The sequence below is a fragment of the Cydia fagiglandana genome, chromosome Z, assembly GCF_963556715.1.
Source record: "Cydia fagiglandana chromosome Z, ilCydFagi1.1, whole genome shotgun sequence".
Taxonomy (NCBI): Eukaryota; Metazoa; Arthropoda; class Insecta; order Lepidoptera; family Tortricidae; genus Cydia; species Cydia fagiglandana.
The window spans coordinates 35,483,675-35,508,061 of NC_085959.1; the positions used below are offsets into that span (position 1 = coordinate 35,483,675).

The window sequence follows — 24,387 nt, forward strand, 5'->3', positions numbered from 1 at the left end:
CAGATTGAATGGGTCAAAAACGGTCGGGATAGCTGCCGTCTTTTCTGTGGTCAATACGAAAGTTAGCGATTGAGGTACATTTTACTGAGGCTATAATCGTGGAGCTTTTAAGAAGTAAAAGATTGCAAATATCCGGCAAGAAAATTACCCTTAACTCATACCAAAAATGTCACGTCCATGTTTATAAAAAGGCTGCTATTTAATTGATCACCAGATTTAATAAAATTTAATACCAAAAAAATCTACTTTACCACCCTAAAATAATAAATGATCACCAAAATTGTAACTCCATTTTAATGTGAACTGATTACCAATTTTATTACATTTTACTATCCTATTAAAGGAAATGACGCCAAACTAATCATTATTAACCCAAAAATTGTAAATGATTACCAAATTTTAAACACCATTTTAATGTCAATTGATAACCAATTTTTTTCATCTTGCTATCCTATTAAATAAAATGACACCAAAATAATCATTGTAAACCCAAAAATAGTAAATGACCACCAAAATTAGAACTCCATTTTAATGTAAAATTATAACCAAATTTTTAAATCTTGCAATCCTATTAAAGCAAATGACTCCAAAATAATCATTGTAAGCCCAAAAATTGTAAATCACCACCAAAATTGTAACCACAATTGTTTCTGTATGGGTCACAGTTCAAACCTAACCTAACCCACTTTTCAAGTAGAATTTCGTTTCTGTATGGGTCGCAGTTCAAACCTAACCTAACCCACTTTTCTAGTAGCATTTCGTTTGTGTAAGGGTCACAGTTCAAACCTAACCTAACCCACTTTTCTAGTAGCATTTCGTTTCTGTAAGGGTCGCAGTTCAAACCTAACCTAACCCACTTGTCTAGTAGCATTTCTTCTCTGTAAGGGTCGCAGTTCAAACCTAACCTAACCCACTTTTCTAGTAGCATTTCGTTTCTGTAAGGGTCGCAGTGCTAACCTAGCCCACTTAGCTGATAGCAGTTCAAACCTAACCTAACCTACTTTGCTACTAGAAAAGTAGGTTAGGTTAGGTAGGTATGCAGTACGGGGTACGGGGGGTTGTGCGGAAGGGGCTAGTAATTTTGGCATCATTTTACTTTATTTGGTAATATAGTATGCATTTTTTGGTAATCATAGTGGTTTATTAGGTGAAAATATCGCATTAATTTGGTCTTCAAGATTTGGTGATCATTAATGATTTTTGGTAATCATTCAATATATTTGGTATTCGAATACAATTTGAAGTGCAGTCGTAATTAAAGCGGTGGTACTTTTGTAATTTTAGGCCTTATTTTTTTGGTGTTCAGTAATTTTTTTTGGTAAGCATGATTTTTTTATTTAGGGTACCAAAATATTTTTTGGTGGTCATTATATTTGTAGCCTTATAAAAATATATTCAACATAGTTTTTTTATTATTAGCTATGCTGCATAGCTATTTTTAATTTATTCACTTCTCGGAGTCTCGATGTGTTTGTAAATTGCTTATTTATGTGAAGAATTTGTTATGATAGTACTTATTCTGATTAATAACAATTAAAAAAACTAGTAGTCGCGAAAGAATGTTTAAATATCTATTCAGCTATAGATATTTAACGAGTTTAACACCAAAACGAGTAAATAAATCGAATAAGTATCAGACATATGCGTAGGAGTAGTTCATTATATTCATATCTGTTTTGGCTGAGTTTTGGTGAATCGATCGTACTCGTTATATGTATTTCTACAGCTTTGCTATGACTAAATATAAAAATAATAATACTTTATTCAGCTGCTGTACAAGTAAAATTAAATTTACAAACCATATTCCCAGTACTCTATCGAACTGGGTGCTCGAGTTCGAGAAGTGGGCGCCAACCGTGGTGGTGGTGTCGTACAAGGGCTCGCCGCAGTCGCGGCGGCTCGTGCAGAACCAGATGCGCTCCACCAAGTTCAACGTGCTGCTCACCACCTACGAGTACGTCATCAAGGACAAGGGCTGGCTCTCCAAGGTGAGAATAGTTAGTTTGTCAGGAAAATTCGGTACTAACATGTTCTATTGAATCATATGCAACTTCAGAAATCTACTGAACTTAAATATTAAAAGTCGGGCGCCAATATAACCTGTGCTTGATTATTTTCCTGATTATTACTAGAAGAAATTGATTATAAAAGTTGATGTTTGCTTACTTGTGTTTTGAGTAATATAAATATAAGAATTAATTCAATTCTTGTGGGGCTAAGTGACAATCGTTGGAAGAAAACGTTCGGATCTGTCATCCGAATACATTTCTACTTTTGATTGACGTTTGTCCTTATCCTCTTTGCTACGGCACCTGACATGTTCTTGTAGCAACACACTGCTCATTGTATTGAAAATATTGAAATATGCGAGTTCTCAATGAACTATGTGGTAGTTTTTTGTTAATTCCAATGGTATGCTATATTTTCCGCCCGTCCCCCAGCTCCAATGGAAGTACATGATAATCGACGAGGGCCACCGCATGAAGAACCACCACTGCAAGCTGACGCAGGTGCTGAACACGCACTACATCGCGCCGCACCGGCTGCTGCTCACGGGCACGCCGCTGCAGAACAAGCTGCCCGAGCTGTGGGCGCTGCTCAACTTCCTGCTGCCCTCCATCTTCAAGAGCTGCTCGACCTTCGAACAGTGGTTCAATGCGCCCTTCGCAACTACCGGAGAGAAGGTATGATATACTTATACATATACTGTGGAGCTTATACGCATCGTTTTAGGTCTGGGACGTTTGTACTAAACAACAAGGTTTCCTCTTCTGGCTACGCTTTCGGACGATAAATATCCCGTGTAATACTGTTGTTATTGGTGCCATTAAAAAAATAAGTCATCGACGTTGATGTCGCTGCGGCATTCAAAATATGTAAAATCACTATAAATTTGACCTAAGATTTTAAAGTTTTAGATAGGTAAGGAAACTCACTGAGCGCTACATTAGAAGAAGTTAAAATATCGTAGCAAGATTTATTATTATTATTTGTAATTGGTAATCAATAACCGCACGAAATGGTCTTTATATATACGGGTTGTTGGTAACGCCAGTTGTGTATTGTATAACAGGTGGAACTGAACGAGGAAGAAACGATCCTGATCATCCGTCGTCTGCACAAGGTGCTGCGTCCCTTCTTGCTGCGAAGGCTGAAGAAGGAGGTGGAGAGCCAGCTGCCCGACAAGGTGGAATACATCATCAAGTGCGATATGAGCGGCCTACAGCGGGTCTTGTACAAGTACGTATCCTGTACCATTGTCGATACTGTTAACTGGTTATTCGTAAATATTACTGCAGTAATAGGTCTGCTGGTAAAAAGTTGACCAATGCGTAGTGACTTTATTTCGGTGATCTAGTATGCAATGTATAAAAAATATACATTGATCATGTGATTCGTGTGCTAAACTACTACTATCTATGCGTATTATCTGAGAATGACCTTTAAAAGGAAAATAAACAGAAACATGAAAAAATCTTAAATCATACGACCAAAAACGTAGACCTAGCCTTATACAAGGAGGGCTTTCAAAATTCAAATAGATGCATTCTCAATGTAGACTTGCTCGTTGGGCAATATAATGTGTTGTGATGTGGTGTAACTCCACGGTGTAGTAGTGGCTGACTAATATAATAATAGCCTGCGTATAATGATTGATAATTTCCCACCAGACACATGCAGTCGAAGGGAGTGCTGCTCACGGACGGCTCGGAGAAGGGCAACAAGGGCAAGGGTGGCGCCAAGGCGCTGATGAACACGATCGTGCAGCTGCGCAAGCTCTGCAACCACCCCTTCATGTTCCAGCACATCGAGGAGAAGTTCTGCGACCACATCGGTACCGGCGGCGGTGTTGTGTCTGGGTAAGAAATAATGACGAAACAATAAAAGAATTGTTTTATAGCACCGCTTGAAGAAGCATTCCCTTATTTTTTTATAGCAATGATAGAGATTTTGGCTAATAGAGAGAAATTAATTGCCGGCTGTAGACTTGCGTAGTTGATAAGAAACCTTGACGTTATAGTTCCGCCATGGAATGTCTGGTTGTCCGTCTGTGACTTAGCTCGTACTTTGAAGCTGAAGCTGTAATATGCCATCTTAGGCAATCGAAAGACGAAGACAAAAGTTTTTTTATTACAAAAGGATGTTATTCGGTAAGTCTCTGAAAATGGTGAAAATTATTCGTATTTTCGAAATCCATTAGACAAAATATAATTATTTTCGGTGAGACTTATAATATCAATGTTCGCCCCCCAGGCCTGATCTATACCGAGTGTCGGGCAAGTTCGAGCTGCTGGACCGCATCCTGCCGAAGCTGAAACAGACCGGGCACCGGGTGCTGGTGTTCTGTCAGATGACCCAGTGCATGACTATCATCGAGGACTACCTCTCGTGGAGAGCCTTCCAGTACTTACGGTTAGTGCTTACACCATACTATTTAACCCCTTAATGCTGGAAGCATTTCGAAATGTAAGGGATTTCAAAGTAACAGTTTTTAAATTGTCATATATTTTCTATAAATAGGAAGCCGAGGAAATTTTTCTTAGGACGCGATGTTGCGACGGTGGAGTTAATAGTCAAAGGATACGTGAGACAGGCGTACAGATCAATACTTCGCGTAATTGTGTTTCATATTATTTGTTAGGTTAGAACAGGATAGAAAATAGAGATCTTAATCGTTTGCTGAGAAATATGACTACTGAAAAGCCATTTGCAATTCTTATTTAATGCTAAAAATAAACCCCGTTCCTTTGTACCACTGATATTATAATTTCAAAGGTGATTGGGACGGCATTGTGTGCGTGAATTTGTATAATATATAGGTAATAATCGTACCTACGCCTTGCCGCCTATCTGTCGCATGTCAAATCAGTCTATATATGGAACTCGTTTCGAAACTTCTTACAACTTTAGATAGTAGTCAGCAAAAACAAATAAACAATATACATATATTTAATAAATCGGAAGTAGGTGAGTTGACAGTGACGTCACTTATTAGGGTGGTTTTCCACCTATCCAATTTATTTGTTCAATGTGTATTGCGTCTAACCTTAGCAAATCGTTTTGACAGTTCTAAAAAAGAAAAGAACCTGATTTGACTAGTAGGAGAATACCGTATTTGTGTGTAGGTTGGATGGTATGACGAAGGCTTTGTGTGTAGGTTGGATGGTATGACGAAGGCGGAGGACCGCGGCGACCTGCTGAAGAAGTTCAACGACGTGGACTCTGAGTACTTCATCTTCCTGCTGTCGACGCGCGCGGGCGGGCTCGGCCTCAACCTGCAGAGCGCGGACACCGTCATCATATTCGACAGCGATTGGAATCCGCATCAGGTAAACTGTGATGTACTATAGTTTTTTTAGCATTAGAAAGAAGGTAGGCGATCTTGACATACCTTTTAATTGAAAAACGCTTTTTCAAAATGAGTAACTATTACTTATGAAAGCAGAAGAATAGAAATGATCGTATTAGATTCATAATTGTTACATATTTGCCGTGACTTATTTGTAAAACGTGTTTTTCAATAAAAAGACACATCAAGATTGTTTACCTTATTTCTAATGCTAAAAAAACGAACTATACAAGTACACTGAAAAAATAGCTAAGCAAGCTATATGTTTAAAAGTATATGATTTCTTCAAATTGCGCATCTCATTAGCGCAACTCAAGCAAGGCTCGCATAAAACGGGCAAATTCCTTTGAGAGGCATTCGCCTTACTGTTTTTATTAGTATTGAACATTAAAACAATTTTGTGGTAACTACTGGGAATTTTATTTTCCACCAGTATTGAAAAGAGGGGGAAAAATCCTAGTAGTTACCACTGGTAACAACTTGCTGGTAACTAGTGGAAATAACCCGGATAGCCTTGTGTGTGAAAATGAAGTAGATTGAGTAAGCACACCTGAAGGCAAATTTTAAGTCGAACTTCAGTCACGTAATTTGTAAAGAATACTAACCATAGTACATTACGATTTCTAGAGCAATATCTGAGATGACGGAAATTAATAAGGGTTTTATTGCTTGTCAGGACTTACAAGCCCAGGATCGTGCTCATCGTATCGGGCAGCGAAACGAGGTGCGAGTGCTGCGGCTCATGACCGTCAACTCGGTCGAGGAGAGAATCCTAGCTGCTGCAAGGTTGGTTGCTAATTACTTTCATGTGTATTTAAATGATTTTAGGCTGGGCTTAGATTTATATAGTAGGGTTAGTAAGGAACACAAATGTATGGAAGTGCATGCACTTTAGTCTCAGGCGATGCCGCTTGGCACGATTGTTCCTTAGGTCAAACAAAGTTGATCTGGCCCGGTAGCCAGGAGACCGTACCATGCAGACCCCCCAAAAAGGGGGGGGGGTGAAAGGGTCGGCTCCCAGGTCCAATTTATGCTATATTCCTTCCTAGTCTTAGCAACTAGGGCAAGTTATATATCATTTTCGTATAAATTAGGGACGAGGAATTCATTTTTGAAATAATTATTATGCCTTTCCATACAAAAAAAAAATTTTTTGTACAAAACATGAAAAAGTTATGTAATTATTTGTGAGAATTTTGGATGTTACAATCACAGTGTGGCGATTTGCACTAGATAAAAAATTAGACGATGTAGCCCATGTATTCTTTATTTTGGAAAATATCACTTTAAAGTAGGTATTCATACATTTTTATGTAATAAAAATAGTACATTTCAATGCTAGTGCGGAAGGTATGTCATTACTTCACGAGTACCGAGATATCTTGCCACGAGCCGCAGGCGAGTGGCAAGACTCGGGACGAGTGAAGAATGACATATCCGCACGTGTATCGAACGACGTTTTTTAATACAGTTGCGAAAAAATAAGAAAAACATTGTTAATCGTACACTAAACAAAAGTGGTAACAGTGACAGCTCGGTTAGACGTCGTCTTTAAGTATATTATATCTATGGGCGTTTGGCAGCTATTCCGTTCCATTCAGTCAACTTATTAAGAACGGAATTTTCAATATTCTATATTAAAAAATAAACGTGTTATAATGATGAAGAGGTAAGTAATTAAATATGAAATATGTAATATTTTTCGTATTCTTACATTAACGGTAGGTTTTTATGCTGATTACGACGTTTAAAGGAAACTAATATTAACACTCATCAATAAGTAGTCGTGAATTGGAACAAGTATAAATTTAAAAAAAATGGAAAAGTAAAAAGCACTAGTTCGAGATAACCAACTTTCCGCACGCTAAACAGTTACGTAAAGTAGCACTTTTTGAGCAACTGTATTAAAAAATAAATTATAGCGCGTGGCGGTAACGATTTCCATACAAATGGATCTATGCCCAAAATCAAAGATTAAAAATGTTTACTAAAACACTGAATTTGACATTTTAAAAGTTTATATATAATGTTTTAATCATTTTTCCATGCGTTTTTGCCCTTTGTTGGTACAAATTTGTTGTTTATATTTTTCATCCATACAAACTTTCTCCCCCCTACTTGCCCCCCTTAAGCGTTGATTTTATAAAATTTTATTTTATCTTAAGGTGCAGTGAGTTCAGAAAACGGAGTTTTTTAAAAGCCGTAGCTCTTTTTTGGATCACAATACGGCTGCCATACATTCAATTAGCAAACTTGAGGGCTTTTTCTAGTGAGTGGAGTGATTAGAATCCTAAGTTTTTGACTTTTGCTCGATAGAAAACGATCACGAACATAGGTCTAAAACGGACTTTAAAGATTCGTAACAATTTGTGCACAAAAGATAGAAATATGAAAACTGCTTCTATGTACGCGCAATTGTATGCTTGAACGACTACCAGGATTACTTTTTTTTTTAATTTCACATTCACTAAATAAGTTCGAAAATATGATATCAGCGGTTCCGTGCACGCAACTTCTTTGATCAGATGCCCGCTGGGCTCGGATCAAAGCACACGTATCGCGAATTTAATTAAAATGACAGTTGGTTTTCGCATTTATTTCGACATTAAGTCATATACATATACGAAAAAGTATACCAGTAGACAAATAGTATTTAAAAAAACAGGGTAAATAATTATCATCACATGGAGCTCGAGTCTCATCTTAGATTTGATTTGTTGGGGCATAATGGTTGAAAAAGGCAGTAAACTATCTTAAAACAATACGATTCCAATATCATTTAAGTAATTTGCTCCTTGAAACCCGGCTTAGAATGAAAAAAGTTTGAAGACTTATACTTACTGATTGGAATTAATTTTCATTATGCTGGTATTAATATTGCATACCTATTTGACGTACTTTTGTACGTCAACGTCAATGAACTGTTATGACAATGTTGTGATCTTGTATTTATGTTAGAGAACTTTTGATCTTCAAATATTACCTATTAATACGGAACATTATGTAAATATTTCGTGTACTACTTGAAAATCGTGCAGTGGTAAACCTGTTTTGTTGCTGTGAGGTCCGTCTAAGATAGATGTATAATGCGGTTACGTACTGTTCTGCAAACCTTCATGAAATCAAGAATAAATAAACGGCTATGGTCTAGACTCAGTCCTAGCGAGTTTTTGCGGCTTGTGAGGCCGAGATATACCTATAGTTCGTTTTTTTTAGCATTAGAAAGAACTTCGCAGAAGTAAGCTTGTGGTTCCAAATCCGGCACTTTTAGCGGTAACAATTTGAAGTAAATTATATTTATTGACCATGCTACATTAGATAATTCAATAATTATTAACAATTAAAGAGCCTGATAAAAACTGCACGCTTACTTCTGTGGAGTTCTTTCTAATGCTAAAAAAAACGAACTATACTGGCCTACGAGGCTTACAGCCCAAAATCGCTGCGGCCTGGATTGTGATTGCCTGTGTATCGAGTGTTATACTAATTTACTATAAAATAAAACAAAGTTTTTAATTCAATGATATTCTGTGCATATTTAATTTTATTTTTTATACCTCGTCGCTAAAAAACAAGCATACGGCCCGGCCCGTCTGATGATAAGCAATCTTCGTAGCCTTTGGACGCCTGCAACTCCATGCGCGTTGCCGAGTCTAACACTCCGCACCCCTCGTTGATAACTGGCAACCATACTCACCGGCAGGAAGGACACTATGAGTAGGGTCTAGTGCTAGTGTTATTTGGCTGCAGATTTCTGTAAGGTTGAGCTCTGCTCTAGATCTGGAATGACATCCGCTGTGCTGTGCCCTACCACACAAAGCGAGATGTCATTCTCAGTTCCCATTCCCATACCTCTCTTTGGACGTAGTTCAAGGACCAGAGGTATGTCCATATATCTTAAATATTTTCGTCTTAAATGACTATAGAGATTCAGAGTCTGAACATATAACCGTAAGTTTACCAAAAAATTGCCGTAATAGCTATAGGTACAGTCAGATACAGAGAGAAAGAATCCGCCAAAATGAAAGTTCCACCCTGCCAGGACTTAATTTATTGATAAAGATAACCATATATTTATTTGCAAAAAATACATATAGTGATGAACATAGGTGGACAGTAATTTTGGATGCGTAGGGTAGAGCGGGGAGAAACGTAACACTTTGTACTTTGACCTTAGTTTCTGGTTAACCCTTATTATTTTGATGAGTTTAATGTAGTCATATATAACGTCAGTGCATGTTCTGTACATTAACGTCTTGACTAACATTATAATTGTGTATTTTGTTTTAAAAAAATCGTCTTTTGTTACTAATCACCCCGTTGGCGTGCAGAAAGTAACACGTTGTGGGTCAAAAGTAACAAGACACAGTGGGCTGTAATTTAATATAATATGACATATCAAATCAAAATAAAAACCGGTCAAGTGCGAGTCGAACTCAAGTCCCAAGGGTTCCGTACTGCACACATTTTTGAACGAGCGAGCAAAGCGAAGTTCTTAAGTACATTCAACTGTTTATTCAATTTGTCCACACACAGCTGGCTATCTTAGGATAGTTAGTTACCCATTTTTTTTTTGTTCAAGTATTATGTTAAGCATAGTGCCTACATTTTTTTTTTCATTGTTAGGTGTATCTCTGTTAATTCAAGATAACAGGGCTATAACCGCGGAAATCGAAGCTCGAAGTTCGCAAATTGCTGGCATTTCTCTGTCACTCTAATTACCTACGGTTTCATTGGTGTAATAGAAAAATCCCCGCAATTTGCGAAATTCGATGGTCGCGATATACGGCAGTTCAGCCTTCTCACTTAGCTACTCGTACTTAAACCAGTTATTTGTTCTGTTTGAGCTCTAACCTCCTAAAGGTCATGCTTCGACCTTGCGTGGAGGTGCACCTCTCTCGGATGCGTCAGGCCTTTGGCCCAACGCAGAGCTTGGCCATCAACCTTCGCACTAGCTGTCCGCACCACGTTTCACGTAAACCATTACGGCTGTGTCCTTAAAACAGCCCAACCGCGTTTTCTTTCTTAAGTCCGACTCACGCTTGACTCTAGATTTCTAATAGGTTTTCCTGTCATCTAGAGGTAGAAGGTTGTGTATTTTTTTTTCAAAATTTTAGACCCTATATTATCGGAGATAAGGGGGGGGGGGCGGTCATTTTTTGCCTATTTTCTTAAATAATTTCTTAACTGTTTTATATAAAATTATAAAAAAAATATATTTGAGATCCTCAAAATAAGCCCTTTTAATATGTAACACGATATGGTTTGCAAAACTTGGTTTTATAATTTTCTCATATTCCCCTTAAAATAGCCCCCTATACTTAAAATTTATTTGTTTATGTTACATGTCCGTCTTTGGGTAGCAGACTTCCATATGTGTACCAAATTTCAACTTAATTTGTCCAATAGTTTTGGAGAAAATTGGCTGTGACAGACGTATAGACAGACGCACGAGTAGGCGTCACAAACCCGGTTTCACCGAAATCGAAAAAACCGGAAAAACCGGGTTTACAGCCAATTGTCAAAACCGGGTTTTTACTTTAATAAAACCGGCTTTTTCGAGTTTTTCGATTTTACACTTTTGTAAACATAGTTTCATTATTTTGAAGAGCAAATTAAAAAAACAATACACTATACGCACTAATTGTATAAATGAACAGCTTTTTAGTCTCCAACGTTATATCTATTTGCCCAGTTTTGCAGATAGACTGCTTTGATGGTCCTTGAAGTTAAGGCTTCAATCCAGGATGCTTCGGAGATATTTAGGAAGGAAGTTGTGTCGGAGAAGATTGCCTCTGAATTTTAATATCAGCTCCGTGTTGGCTAGTTTGTTGCACTGGTGAACGCAGAACACCTCGGTCTTGGAAGGGCAGGGGCACAAACGCCACTGAGAGAAATAGTCATCTAATAGATCCAGGTCCTTTTCCAGGATATTTAGTTCAATTTTCAAGCTGTCTTTTTGTGTCACAAGGGCATCATCAGCATAAGCAAACTTCCGCGATGTGGTGTTAGGCAGGATACGACTCAGACCTTTTCAGACCTATGACAACTAATACTAGGCTGTGTTGAGAGTGTGGAAAATCCGCTAGCACGTACAGCTCGGCGGCCACTGGGGTACCGTCTATTGCTCTTGTTGTGAAGACTAGGTCCGGGTTCACTTCTCCATCGAGCTGATTTGAACGTTCCTTTGCCTTTGTGAGAAACGACTAAAACAGTGTTGTTTTGTTCCTATCTGCCCAGTCCATGATCGCCTTCTCGTTGGCGTCAGATTTCCTTTATTCCCAGCCGGTATGGTGGCTATTCAAGTCTCAAATGTAAAGGGATGGGTGTTCCAAGTAAGGAAGGCGTGGAGTATGCCAGCAGCTACGTGGAGGATTATATATGCTGCATATCCGCGTTCCGCCGATTTGAATAATCGTGGTGGCGATATTGTTGCCATCGATGTTATTTGAAATCACGTTGACCAGGGCAGTAAGAGAAGACCGGCCGCATGTCGAAGTTCTATATTAATTGTTTATGGTATTATAATGCCGCTACCAAATCAAATCCCGGTATTTTATCTCGTTTAGCGAGTTGGGCATCATCAGCGGTGTATTTCCAGAAGGAGGACTATGTCAACACCGTTGTCATATAATAGGTTGCTTAGGCAAACCGGTTTAGAATTACTGCTTAGTTAAAAACTTTATTGATGGATTTGGATTGATTTATTGATATGGTCTTGGTAAAGTAAATAGAAATGTCGTGGAAGACGTAATATCAAAACATTGAACCTAAAAATAATTGCTTATTTTACAAATTATACGTAAGATCGAAATCACCGAAAAAACCGAAAACCCGGTTTTGCAATCTCACAAAAACCGAAAAACCGGTTTTATAAAATACGCACGGTTTTGTGACCCCTACGCACGAGTGATCCTATAAGGGTTCCGTTTTTTCTTTTTGAGTTACGGAACCCTAAAAGTACCTACTAATCATGTAAATTATTATTGATAACACACTTTAATATTTGCATTTCAACTACATAAACATTAGTATTTTAAGAAAACAAATCAATATTAATTCCTCGTTAGAAATTGTTTTTATTTCAAGTGATGAGATAAACATGTTATCTCATCAGATAATTCAGGGGTCAGAGTTTTTTCACTTACAAATATGGCATACATCGTTTACTAATATGGCATAGATCCAATAGGTATATTGTATGGGATGTAAATGTTACTTTTGTATGGCTTTGTTACTTTTGTACCCGACCGCATTTTTCTGAAAACATGAAAGATATCTTTGAATTTGAAACGCAACGTGTGCGAGAAAAATAAATTGCAATCAATCTAATCAATATCCCTTCGGGTGGCAGGGCCTCCGGTTGAACGGTAGGAAAAATGGCGCGGCCATTTTTAAAACATGCCCCTGCGTGGCAGAGGCCGGGAGCCAGACACTCCCCAATTAGCGGTGAACCGGGAGACGGTTCCGTCACAACAAGCCCGTGTGTGGCAGAGACCGTCTCCCGGCCTCTGTGCGACGCCGTATTTTGCGCCTAAAATAAAACCATTAAAACTATGCCTTGCTTGCTCACTTTTGCAAGATGCATTCTTCATTAAACAAGGATGGTATTCCTTAAAGGTTGAATTCCCGCGTAAAATAATGTTTTTTAGAAATGGCGTGATGTTCATGCCTCACCAGACCTCGTAAGCAACGACCGTCGAGCCGCGAACATTCAGAAACCAGAAATTTATTTGCTAACAACATTGTCCTTACAAAGGTACACAAATGGAATACGCAGTGATAAAAAGTGAAATAAACTGTGTGAATCGTGTTAAATGTAATGTTTTGTCATAAAGACTGCTTTTTTTCAATCAATTGTTTTTTTTTTCCTAATTATACATATTTTTATACACGAAAGAAAAAATAATTGGTAATATGAGATTTGATCAAGTCCAGCATAATTCATATAAATATAATGAAATTCATTGGTACCTATACAATCAAATAAGCTATTTTATGCTGAATTCAATTCAATCATACATATTTTTGAGAAATGGTCATATTTCTAGCACACGCCAAATTCGCGATGACCACCCATGGAGGCGCCGCCACTTGACGTATATTTTTCTAAAATGGCCGCACCACTCAACCTCAAGCCACCGTTAAATCTGAGGCGCCGCCATTCAACGGCATGTTATATCTGTCCATCTCCCGGCTCCCCACCACCATAGAGACCTAGCCAGACAATGCCACTCTAGGGGATATGCAAATATTCAGAAAATGTATGAATTTTAATACAACATAAACATCAAATAACTAAAAGTCAAAAAACGTACTTTTGATTCGAAAAATTTTGCGTCACGTTGCGTCCTCTCACACAACCTAATAGCACGTGGCGCTCGTTTCGACTGAATGCGCTGACTGAGTGAAGGGGGCACCACTGTCTATCACTTAATAGCAGCGGAGTGGTATTTTGTCTATTAGATAAACCTACAGAGCAATAGTTACTTTCCACCCGCAGTTACCTTTGTCCCCGCTCTCCCCTATATTTCACTTGAAGAAGCATGCAAATTTTGCTTTTGTAGCTAGGTAGTATAACTAAATATATACAAATTGAAGCTAAGCTAAGGTAAGTTATATAATAATAACATCATCGGAATACACATATGATTTTAATGAAATTGTCATTGAATTGATTTGTGCCTTATCGAAAGCCCTATTAATTAGAGTAGTACCTAAATAATTTTTTTCATTTGACGACTTCTGTATTTATTCGGTTTATTTAGTTCGAGTATCTAATGAATTCGATTATTTAGTTAATTTACATTTAAGTACGTCACATGTGACATGAACAGACAAGGAGAGCAAGATAAAATATATTGTTTTGTCTTCCTTCTTTCAATGGAACTTTTTTAGAGTTTCTCTTCCTCAAAGGAGGCTAGTGGTTAAGACGAAACTCAAAATACTCTCTTTTGCATCTTAAAAAAAACAGGATGGGTCACTGACCTGTCCCGGTAAAGTGAGGTAGTGTGAGTGACGTTTGCTTGTGTGTGAAATGGGGTAATTTGACAGAATCTGAAAATTTTCCCCGGGCATACCTCACCTTAAACTTAAACCTGTTGCATTTAATTGATGTTGAAAATTTCAGCTTTATATCTTCAGGGGTTTAGATTGTATGATGTCTGGAAGTAAGCAGAGTTTTGTTAGATATTATAATGTACGAGTATGGGATATTATGAAATAAAATGTCTTTAGCTCAAACACATGTAGATCCCAAACTACTGAACATTTTAACCTGAAAGTTTGAACATCGATTAATTACAAAAGGTATAAGTTAGTTATAAAAACAAATTTAAAAATATCTACCCTTAAGGGGGGAAATCGGGGGGAGAAAGTTTGTATGGAAGAAAAATAAAAACAACAAATTGGTACCAAAAAAGGGCAAAAACGCATGGAAAAATTATTAAAACATTATATATAAACTTTTAAAATGTCAAATTCAGTGTTTTAGTAAACATTTTTAATCTTTGACTTTGGGCATAGTTCCATTTATATGGAAATTGTTACCGCCACGCGCTATAAATTATTTTTTTTCTACAAAAAAATGTATGAATGCCTACTTTAAAGTGATATTTTCCAGAATAAAGAATACATGGGCTACATCGTCCAATTTTTTATTTAGTGCAAATCATCACACTGTGATGGTACCATCCAAAATTGTCACAAAAAATTACATAACATTTTCATGTTTTATACGAAAATCATTTTTTTTTGTATGAAAAGGCATAATAATTCTTTCAAAAATGAATTCCTCGTCCCTAATTTATACGAAAATGATATATAACTTGACCTAGTTGCTAAGACTAGGAAGGAATATAGCATAGATTGGACCTGGGGAGCCGACCCTTTCACCCCCCCTTTTTGGGGGGTCTGCATGGTACGATCTCCTGTCTACCGGGTCAGATCAACTTTGTTTGACCTAAGGAACTATCGTGCCAAGCGGCATCGCCTGAGACTAAAGTGCATGCTAAATGACCTTACTGACCCTACTATATAGCTTTAACAGTGCTGGACAGAGGCCAGGGCCACGTACGTACATATCGTTCCATCATATTCTTGGGCGACCAAACCGCTGATCTCCTCTCGTGGCACGAATTCCGTACACAAATAATAGTCAATATTCTATGAACAAATGAATCGCGGATGATAATAAACTCGAGTTACCCACAGTCAGCACATTGAGCTTATACTATATTATTAATCCAGGTACAAGTTGAACATGGACGAGAAGGTCATCCAGGCCGGTATGTTCGATCAGAAGTCGACGGGCTCCGAGCGCCAGCAGTTCCTGCAGAGCATTCTGCACCAGGACGGCGACGATGAGGAGGTAACCTACATTTACACACCTACCAAATTACCAAAGATATTTTTTCCCTTCAAAACCAGGTTATTTGTTCCAAGGATACCTACGCCGTCAGTCGCTGAAGTTTTCTCACTCGCGCTTTTGCCGCCATTCGTAATGTCTTTTTAAGTTTTATAATTGTGTCGATTAAATGCTTTGACACTGTACACGAAGTACTCCTCTTTCAATAATAGCAACTACTTAACTACCTACATATCAATTATGTTTTTGTGACATCTCTGTTTGCGGCACTGCTGCAGGTGCCATCTTCGCGTTTATAATTGATGCTCTGCTAGTTTTAACTTAATTCTTCAATCTTCAATACAACGGCTCACAGCAGACCACCGGGTCTGTGCTCCTACAGAATTTCTAAAACAACTTTTTTAATAGGAAGAAAACGAGTTGCCCGACGACGACCTGATCAATGAGATGATAGCTCGCTCGGAGGAGGAGCTGGAGATATTCAAGCAGATCGACATTGAGCGGCGTAAGACTGAGACTCAGACGCGGCTCATCGACGAGTCCGAGTTGCCCGACTGGCTGGTCAAGAACGACGACGAGGTCGTCTGCAACAAGGTGAGTGGTAACTAACGCAGATCTCCTTCCAGACCGTGTCCCCATCGATACAAATGAAATTGAAATCGAAAAAAACTTGTCCAATGGCGTTGACGTCTGTCAACTCTAACAAGCCGTTGATAATCGTTTGCCCCTGCCATTTGTGTTTGTTAGAAAGAGAAAATTGAACAGAGGTTGGTCAGAGATTGCTGAGTTGTATGTATAAATCCGTGCATTATTCCATCAGGGCCAAAACTGGAGCTTCATCGACGAAGACGAGATACGTGGGCGCGGCACCCGGCAACGCAAGGAGGTGGACTACACGGACTCGCTGACCGAGAAGGAGTGGCTCAAGGCCATCGACGACGAGTTCGACGAGGAGGAGGACGACGAGGACGACGACGAAGTGCTCGACAAGAAACGGAAGAAGGGTCGCAAGCGACGGTAACACTTATTTACCTTTGAATAGAATAGAAATAATTTTATTCGTGAGCACAAACACAAAATAAAAACTTATACTGAACAGAGAAACATAAAAATCAGGATGCGCTAACTCAAATTTAATTTTTGTAGTTATCTTACTCCTTTTTTCTTTTCTTTTTTTTTTCACGTTGCTGGTGGACTTGTCTATTTCTGTGTAACATTTACTTTAGAAATTACCCTGTAACTAGGTTTAAGTGTTTTAGTGAGTAAGTTCTTCTCTCTCTTTTTTATAAATGAAATGGCGCTGTATGTAGAAGGTTTTTACAATAAATGACTTTCTTTCTTTCTTTCAAATGCTTCATTGCAATGCTGTATTAGTTAATAGGCTCGAAGACAAATTTTCATTTAAGATATCAATCGATCAGAGTTGGTTTTTAGGATCAAATGTCTAGATTTTGTTATAAAATTCAACACGTGTCATTCATCCCTATTGTCATATGTGGTTAGGTGCCATGAAATATTTACTTTTTTTACCCGACAGCCTACACCGTTTCACGGATTACAAATCACAATATATGAGGTGTCAACAGTTACATTTATGGGTTTATTAAAAATTTGAAATTGCTTGTAAATCCTAACACCGGTTGGGCATTATAATTTCAAACTCAACTTGTTTGTAGCGTATTCCGTGCTAAGGAATATTGCCGGTACCTATAATGTGTGAAAGCCATGTTGAAGTTGTCATTGGATTTGACAGCCGCCAAGAGGACTCTGACGAGGAGGACGCGCCGAGCTCGTCCAAGAAGAAGAACAAAACGGAGACCAACCAGCTCAAGAAGACACTTAAGAACGTCATGAAGAAAGTCATTGACTATACTGACGAGTGAGTACTTACTATAACTGTAATAGTATTTTCACCACACCAACTGGTAAAGGCTCTCTTGATTGTTTAAAAACCAATAGCAAAGTTGCATTTTATTCACATGTGAAGGAGCAAAGTTATCAAATGCCAACTTTGAGTTGTTTTCTTACATTTGCTGGTTGAATTGACTTTTAAAAGTTTTAAATTATAATTTGAATGATAAATAATTATTTAATAACATTCATTGCGATTTTTTTTTTTGATATCTTACAGTTAATATTTTCTTCGGGTTGGTGTGGTGAAAAGATGTGTGTTTCACTCGAGGGCAAATTTTGTTTAACCCTCGTGCTCTGAAACCCTCACAACGCTCAAGATTCCGTTTTTCGAACCGCTCGCTATTCAATTTTGGAATCTTTCGCTTGCTCGGGTATCAATATTAGCACGACCGGTTAAACAACAATTTGCCCCCGTGCAAAACAAATAACTTTCTACACACATATCAAATTACGACCAGCATATTATAAACTGTTTAGTTAGAATAAATTTCTTATCTGTGATAGCATCAAATTCTCATAAAGATTAGCTGATTTTGAGGTACTAACCTCCTAAGGCCCAGCTATACAAATGAAAAATGCAAAATTTTCCACAGAAATTTGAACCTACAATGTAGGAAATAGAGTTCATTTTGCGCTGTTCAAAAACTGAACGAAACAAAGCAAAAGCAACTCTGTTCCAATCGAATATGATTGAAATTTCATTGAACTGAATAAATAATAATATAGGTAGGGCCTTAGGAGGCTAAAGCATTGTTTCCGATGTGTGCAGATCGGGTCGCGTGCTGTCGGAGCCGTTCATGAAGCTGCCGTCCCGGCGCGAGCTGCCCGACTACTACGACATCATCAAGAAACCGCTCGACATCAAGAAGATCCTCAACAGGATTGAGGATGGAAAGGTTACTATTCAATTAAAACCAGCCAAGTGAGAGTCGGACTCGCGTTTCTAGGGTTCCGTACATAAGACTGCACATTTCTAATAGGTTTTCCTGTCATCTACAGGTAAATAACTATTTAGTGTATTTTTTCAAAATTTAAGACCCAGTAGTTTCGGAGATAAAGGGAGGGGGCATGGTCATTTTTCGGCTTTTTTCTTAAATAACTTCGAACCTATGTATTTTAAAATTATATAATGTGTACCCAGTGTACCAAATTTCAACTTAATTGGTCCAGTAGTTATCGAGAAAATAGGCTGTGACAGACGGACAGACAGACAGACGCACGAGTGATCCTATAAGGGTTCCGTTTTTCCTTTTCAAGTACGGAACCCCAAAAAGTGGCAAAAATTCAATGCCTTGTCGGACTTGAACCCACAGGATCACTAGTACAGTGCTCTGCCATCTGAGCTACCATGACCGTTACCAATACAGCGAATATTTCCACCATATATGGGCCATAGCGAGGCTCTTTACTACTGAACTTTATTTTGACAAACATCTTTGAAAGGTATCTTGATATCTTCATGTCATGTCATGCATTGGTCATTAATTGTGAGTTAGATTATATTATGCTTGAAAAACAGTTCACCAGTGACATTGTTTTTGTGGTGTGGTTGATGATTTTGATGAAAATATATATAAATGGTCAGCATGTTTCGAGCTGTCACGAAAGCATGTCGAATTTATTCTTAGGTAGATGTTCGCCTGGTAGTGAGGTAACGACTAGCAACTAACTATTTTCGATGACCACTTGCACCATTCCGCTAACCCAGTTAAACCTTAGGTTACATTGGTTACCAGGAGCATTCCACGGGCTGTCCCGTACAAACGCATTTTATTTCCTGTGTTGCGACTTTTTTCTCGGCATTTAAAGTAGGCGATTATTTTTCTGTGCATATTTTTGACCATTTGTCATAGAAAAGGAATCTCTTATACCTTTAAATCTTCAGAAACTTCGTGTTTGTACGGGACAACGGTAGACAATTTCATGGAATGCTCCACCAGTAGAATTTGACACTGGGTTAACGGTTTAACCGGTTAACTCCGGGTTAGTGGAACAGTACAAGTGGGCCTTATAAACTCAATGTGTTCTCAGTACAACGAGCTGGCGGACCTGGAGCGCGACTTCTTCACGCTGTGCTCCAACGCGCAGGCGTACAACGACGACCTGTCGCTGATCTACGCCGACTCGGTGCGGCTACGCACCGCCTTCATCGAGATCCGGCGCCGCTGCGACGCCGGCCAGCTCTCGGAGGAATCGGAGGAAGAGAAAGGTACGCCTATCGAAGATCTGACTATGAACTTACAATATTGGCAGGCGTGGCTCACTCCGCGATTTCGTCGCTTTGCAACAGGTACATCCGTCTCACACCAATTTTGGTGGCTAGCCATAACCCGCGCGTGGCGATGTAGCCACCTAGCGGTCATATCTGTCCTAATCGTAACAGACGCGTTTTGTTTGAGAGTGAATCTTCTGTACCTAGTACTATACTATTATTTATTCTGTGATATTGGATTAACTTCTTCGCAACGCTAAAAGTTTTTATTTTGTCGCTTTAAGTAGTTATTGTATCCCCATCTGTCAGTCTGAATGACGATCTAATCTAACGTTAATGTTTGTTTAACAGCTCCGTCGGGTGCAGCGGCAGAAGAGGAGGATGAATCAGACGAGGAGTCGAGCCGTTCCGTCAAAATGAAGATCAAGTTGAAGGGCAAGAGCAAGGGCACGCCAGGCCGTAAGCGCAAGCCGCGCAAGTACATCTCCGACGATGAGGACTTCGAGGTGGACTAGCGGGACTCGGCGGCCTCGCCAGACTCGTCCGACTCTTCAGACTCGTGACTTGCACCGTAGGAACTGCGCGACGCCGCGAACACCGTCACACGACAATATTACTCATTTAACTTATATCCTACTTCAATGCTGGACTACTACAGACCCCTGAACTAAAATAGATGTACGAAGTCAAACATCAGTTCATGGCGACGGAATAGTAAGGTTGACGAAGTATAAAGTGTGCCGATATCTCGAACAAGTTTGAACACTTTATATTTCGTCAACTTTACGATTCATGATCGTGTCATATTTGTGTGCTCTTAATTCTCGCGAATTGTTGTTTGACTTTGCATGCCATTTAGTTCACTTTTAGTGACTGGACTACTTACTAGACTATTTAAACTGAAATGTATAACCATTTTACAAATAGACATTGTTATGAAATTATTCACTATATAAAATATTTCATGAATTTTTTTATTGGCAAATGACTGAATCATGTATGGTAAAAGTAAAAAATATGAAATGGTATAAATAAGGACAAATCTCAGGAAATTTAAGTAAACATAATGAATATTTAATGACTAAGTATAGCTGATTTAGATTTTCTAGCGGTTAATATGGTTAAAATTCGTAATAATGATATTATAAAATGGAATTAAATATAGCCCCATGCTTTCTTAAATGCGCTATGACATTTTCGTATTGACTATCTTTTTAAGAATATTTTCTTCATTAGGAATTTAGTAGTAGGAATTTTATTAAGGGAAGATTTAATGTAGTATGAACTTGACTAGTTATATGCGTGCTTTGGCATAATTAAATCAATTTCTGTCAATACATTGTTTTATTTAAAATCCCTTAATTTCATGGACAAATTGTAATAGAAGAGATGGTTTATTAGTTTTCGTGCGAAATTTTACCTATGGAGCTTAGGGATATATGTTCAAAGTTAGCGTGGTCAGAGTCTAAGTGCTTTATCAGTTTGGTTTGTCTGCAGCCCATAGTAAGTAAACATTAGTCCTAGAGTGCCTGGACGCAAGAGGCAAATTAAGACCTTACATACATTTGGTCTACTAGCACAATGTATGAATTGCCTTGCCGCTCGCCGCATCTGACGCCGCTTGCGTCCAGTCCGCTGCCTATGGCCTATGACCGGCTGTTGTGCATTTAATGAGTCAAATGTGTTCACAACACACAACACATATTCCTTTTGTCTATGAATGATAAAGTATCTTTCACTCAAAATATTTCCAATTTTTTAAACTATTTTTTGTGCTTTATATAGCACAACCGATGGTTTGGAACCACGATTTACGAACACCACAACCACACACATGAAAGGAATAAAACCAATTTCAGTAAATGCATTTTATTTAGCCAATATCTTCCTAGAGTCCCGCGGATGGAAGTCAGCCCACCGGTATTGTACGTGGTGCAAGTTGAGCACGTGCTTGTTAAGCGACGAACTGTGCGTAAAGCGCGCCGCGCACGCTGGGCACGGGTACGGCTTCTCGCGCGAGTGGACGCGCCGGTGGCGGCGGAGGTCCCCGCCAGTGTAGAAGGATAAGTCGCAGGAGCCACACTTGAATGATTTGTTGCCGGCGTGCCTGAAATCAAAATGAATTCAATTTCATTAATTAAAATCCAAATTCAAAAGCAAAACATGTTAATCTGGGTCTCTTAAGCATAATATGCAAATTATTATTAGACCCTACTACTATTAATTTCTAAATAGAGAAATTCTTTAAATTAATGTTCAGCATTCACAGGCATTTACTTATTGATCTTACCTCTTCAGATGGACTATCAAACTCTTTTTGGTATTAGTTCTGTATCCACACAAGTGACATTCAACTTTCTTCTCCAAACTATGTTTTAACCGATGGCTCTGCAGCTCGGACGAAGTAACAAAAGTATCTCCACAGTCTTCGCAGTTGTAGTTGCGAATGTTGTAATGTCGGTGCATGTGATCCTGCAGGCTTTTCTTTGTTTTAAGAGTTTTGTGACAAATTTCACAGTTGAAATTTCCTTTTTCATGGACTAATAAGTGTTTTTTGAGTGAAAAGGCATGTTTAAACTGCTTGCCACATGTGGAACAGGTGTAGAATGTAGTAAGACTGTGTGTTTTGCGGTGTGCTGCTAGACTAGAGGACTGTGTAAAACTCTTCCCACATTCACATTGGTACGGCCTCACCCCATCATGCCTGTGCATATGATTCACTAATGTTTGGCTGTGGGGGGTGTGGTATGGGCATTTAGTACAGTGGTAACGTCTTGAAGCTCCACTGCCAGTTACTCTGCCTGCATGCTTACGCTTCTGATGCATACATACATTATGCTTGGCTAGAGATACCTTTGATCTCAATACTTTATGACAGATACTGCATTGAAATTTATTTTGAGTATCAGAAAGAGAAAAGACATTAAATGTTCGACTATGACCATCAGTTTCTGACTTAATCTTAATTTTATCATCTGATGTGATATCATGATCATAAATATCGTAATTATCCTCAGTTGTGTCTAATGGGGCATCTTCAGATTTATCAACTTCCTTTAAATTATTAACATTACCACAATATTCCGTCTCTTCCTTAATTTCTTTAAGGTAATTGCCATATTTCTCTTCAAATGTTAAGCACTTTAATCTAAATTTATAGGCTATATTCAATTCATCTATACAATTCTCGCACATCACATTGGGTAGGTTCTTTTCAGGACTTAGTTTTATTTGAAAACATGTATATATCTTACTACGAATTTCTTTAGATTCTTCATTATCATCAAAAATATTTAAAGCGTGGTCTTTTGTTTTGATTAAACATATGCGGCACATACTTGAAGAGCACATAGATAAATTTGAACTTGAACTATACATATTCAATTTTAAGTAAAAGTAAATGGTAGCACAGAATAATAGTTAAATATAAGAAATAGCTGCTTAAATTAACTAATTTTGATGAGATCGTCTCGTCTAGCAAAAAAATACCAACATTATAATATAAGTTACATTAATGATACAACTGCAATCGAAATAAGCTCTTAAGATTCTTTTAATAGATACGATATTCCAACGATTATTGTAATTATGACAGACTTGAAGAGCATTTTTGTTTGCTAATACTCGTATCATTCTAGAGTTGTATTTTTCTTTTTAGATTTTGCATCCGTGTTTACGTCAAAGAATATAATACTCAATAGGAGGTTAACGTATACATTGCCGTGCTTATTGCTGATCAAAGAATACAATACTCACTTCGATCACGTAGCTTGATGGCTTTATTTAGAATTATAATAAAATCTACATGTTTATAGAGTGTGCGGAAAGAGAAGAGTCGTGGACTGTATGGGGCCCAATACATATCACGACTCTTCTCTTTCCGAACAGACTCTATGAATGAACACAACGGGTACTTAGACAAATGAAAATGGGGTACGGGAATGGAAATTTCATAGAAAGTAACCAGTTTCTATTGCGTTCCATGACTTGTGTAGATATATTATACCATGATAGATAAGTAGTTTGGCAATCAAGTCGTTTGTCATCCATCTTCAGTCTTATTCTTATGCTATTAGTATTGTTTTTCCCCCAACAGTATTTTTATTCTAATGAAGGAAACAAAACTTGTTGCGAGACTATTAAATACGCATAAAAAAAAAACAACCTAGCTAGCTGCGTCCCCGTCAGTCCTGTATGGTCCAGTCACGTAGTGATTATATGCTCTTTGGTCCAGTCACAGCAGTCAGTCAGTGATGGCACGGATAAATCTATCAGTTGCAAAATAGAGCAAACAATGAATCCTAATTAAGAATCTTGAGCGTAGGGAGAAACTGGTCAATTGCATTCAATTCAAACTTATAAAAAAAATAAAACCGCTTACTCAAAAGGCTGTTACTTTCTGCCCCAGCCACCCAATTAGTTTGTACGGAAAGAGTCGTGGAACGTATGGGGTCCAATACATTCCAGGACTCTTCTCTTTCCGAACAGACTCTACCTCTAGCTTAAATAGTATATTACATATATGGGGTTGAATAAAACGAATAA

At 38.2% G+C, this 24,387-nt stretch overlaps 2 protein-coding genes across 2 annotated transcripts in view; one reads left to right on the plus strand and one right to left on the minus strand.

Moving 5' to 3' along the window:
* Positions 1–21,177, plus strand: part of LOC134678548 (ATP-dependent helicase brm) — a 41,131-nt gene extending 19,954 nt beyond the window's left edge. Inside the window, exons 15-28 of the mRNA XM_063537135.1 lie at positions 1,811–1,988; positions 2,442–2,684; positions 3,074–3,240; positions 3,672–3,860; positions 4,255–4,413; positions 5,159–5,330; positions 6,027–6,136; positions 15,599–15,719; positions 16,125–16,310; positions 16,537–16,733; positions 17,470–17,595; positions 18,400–18,526; positions 19,662–19,839; positions 20,194–21,177. Of these exons, the coding sequence (XP_063393205.1) occupies positions 1,811–1,988; positions 2,442–2,684; positions 3,074–3,240; positions 3,672–3,860; positions 4,255–4,413; positions 5,159–5,330; positions 6,027–6,136; positions 15,599–15,719; positions 16,125–16,310; positions 16,537–16,733; positions 17,470–17,595; positions 18,400–18,526; positions 19,662–19,839; positions 20,194–20,357 (2,317 nt within the window). The 3' untranslated portion in view covers positions 20,358–21,177. The remainder of the gene's footprint in view (positions 1–1,810; positions 1,989–2,441; positions 2,685–3,073; positions 3,241–3,671; positions 3,861–4,254; positions 4,414–5,158; positions 5,331–6,026; positions 6,137–15,598; positions 15,720–16,124; positions 16,311–16,536; positions 16,734–17,469; positions 17,596–18,399; positions 18,527–19,661; positions 19,840–20,193) is intronic.
* Positions 21,178–21,710: 533 nt separating this feature from the next.
* On the minus strand, positions 21,711–23,323 carry LOC134678274 (zinc finger protein ZFP2-like). The gene is made up of 2 exons (XM_063536758.1): positions 22,133–23,323; positions 21,711–21,949 (listed from the first exon to the last, which is right to left on the minus strand). The coding sequence occupies exons 1-2, from the start codon at positions 23,218–23,220 to the stop codon at positions 21,712–21,714; spliced, it is 1,326 nt and encodes a 441-aa protein (XP_063392828.1). The 5' UTR covers positions 23,221–23,323; the 3' UTR covers position 21,711.
* Positions 23,324–24,387: the final 1,064 nt, after the last annotated feature.